Source organism: Propithecus coquereli, unplaced genomic scaffold (assembly GCF_000956105.1).
Source record: "Propithecus coquereli isolate 6110/MARCELLA unplaced genomic scaffold, Pcoq_1.0 Scaffold34, whole genome shotgun sequence".
NCBI lineage: Eukaryota > Metazoa > Chordata > Mammalia > Primates > Indriidae > Propithecus > Propithecus coquereli.
The window spans coordinates 5,042,730-5,043,494 of NW_012149063.1; the positions used below are offsets into that span (position 1 = coordinate 5,042,730).

At 30.8% G+C, this 765-nt stretch overlaps 1 protein-coding gene across 1 annotated transcript in view; it reads left to right on the forward strand.

The window, feature by feature from the left end:
- The window catches only part of HAT1 (histone acetyltransferase 1), an 80,836-nt gene extending 80,395 nt beyond the window's left edge, over nucleotides 1-441 (forward strand). Inside the window, exon 11 of the mRNA XM_012650685.1 lies at nucleotides 30-441. Coding sequence (XP_012506139.1) covers nucleotides 30-197 — 168 coding nt within the window. The 3' untranslated portion in view covers nucleotides 198-441. The remainder of the gene's footprint in view (nucleotides 1-29) is intronic.
- The last annotated feature ends 324 nt before the right edge of the window (nucleotides 442-765 follow it).

Sequence of the window (765 nt, forward strand, 5' to 3'; positions counted from 1 at the left end):
TTTCTAACAAATAATTGTTTATTGCTTAGAAAAAGCAGAGAGATCTTGCTAAGATGAGAAAATGTCTCCGACCAGAAGAACTGACAAACCAGATGAACCAAATAGAAATAAGCATGCAACATGAACAGCTGGAAGAAAGCTTTCAGGAACTAGTGGAAGACTACCGACGTGTTATTGAACGACTTGCTCAGGAGTAAAAATTATACTACTCTGTACAGGAAGCTTGCAATTTCTGTACAATGTGTTATGAAAAATCTGATGAAGACTTTAATTTTAAAATCTTGTAACATTTTATTTACATTAAAAGTTATCTATCTTATCTTTAGTTGAATATTTTCTTTTGGAGAGGTTGTATATTTTAAAATACTGCTTAGAGTCTATCAGCATATATTGAATTAAAGAAAAGATATAGCTTCTGAAATACCACTGCAATTGCTTCCCTTCTTAAAAAGCATAATAAATACTTAGTTGTGATATGTTAATGTGTGATGATATGTTTCTTACTCATGCTAAACTTTTTCTATCTTATTAAAAACCTTAGATTTTACACTTTTATTATCATTCCTCCCACACTTTGCTTCTAAGATTTTACATCTAACATCTTTAAAACAGATTTCTTTAAGGTCATCCTAGTAATCTTGTTTTTTCTATGTGATTTTTTGAAATAGGAAATGTTCCTAGTATAGGTTTGTTTTATTTTAAATAAACTCCTATTAACTCTTGGGGGTAGGCAGGTGGGAGAGAGAAGGGAAACTACATACAGCC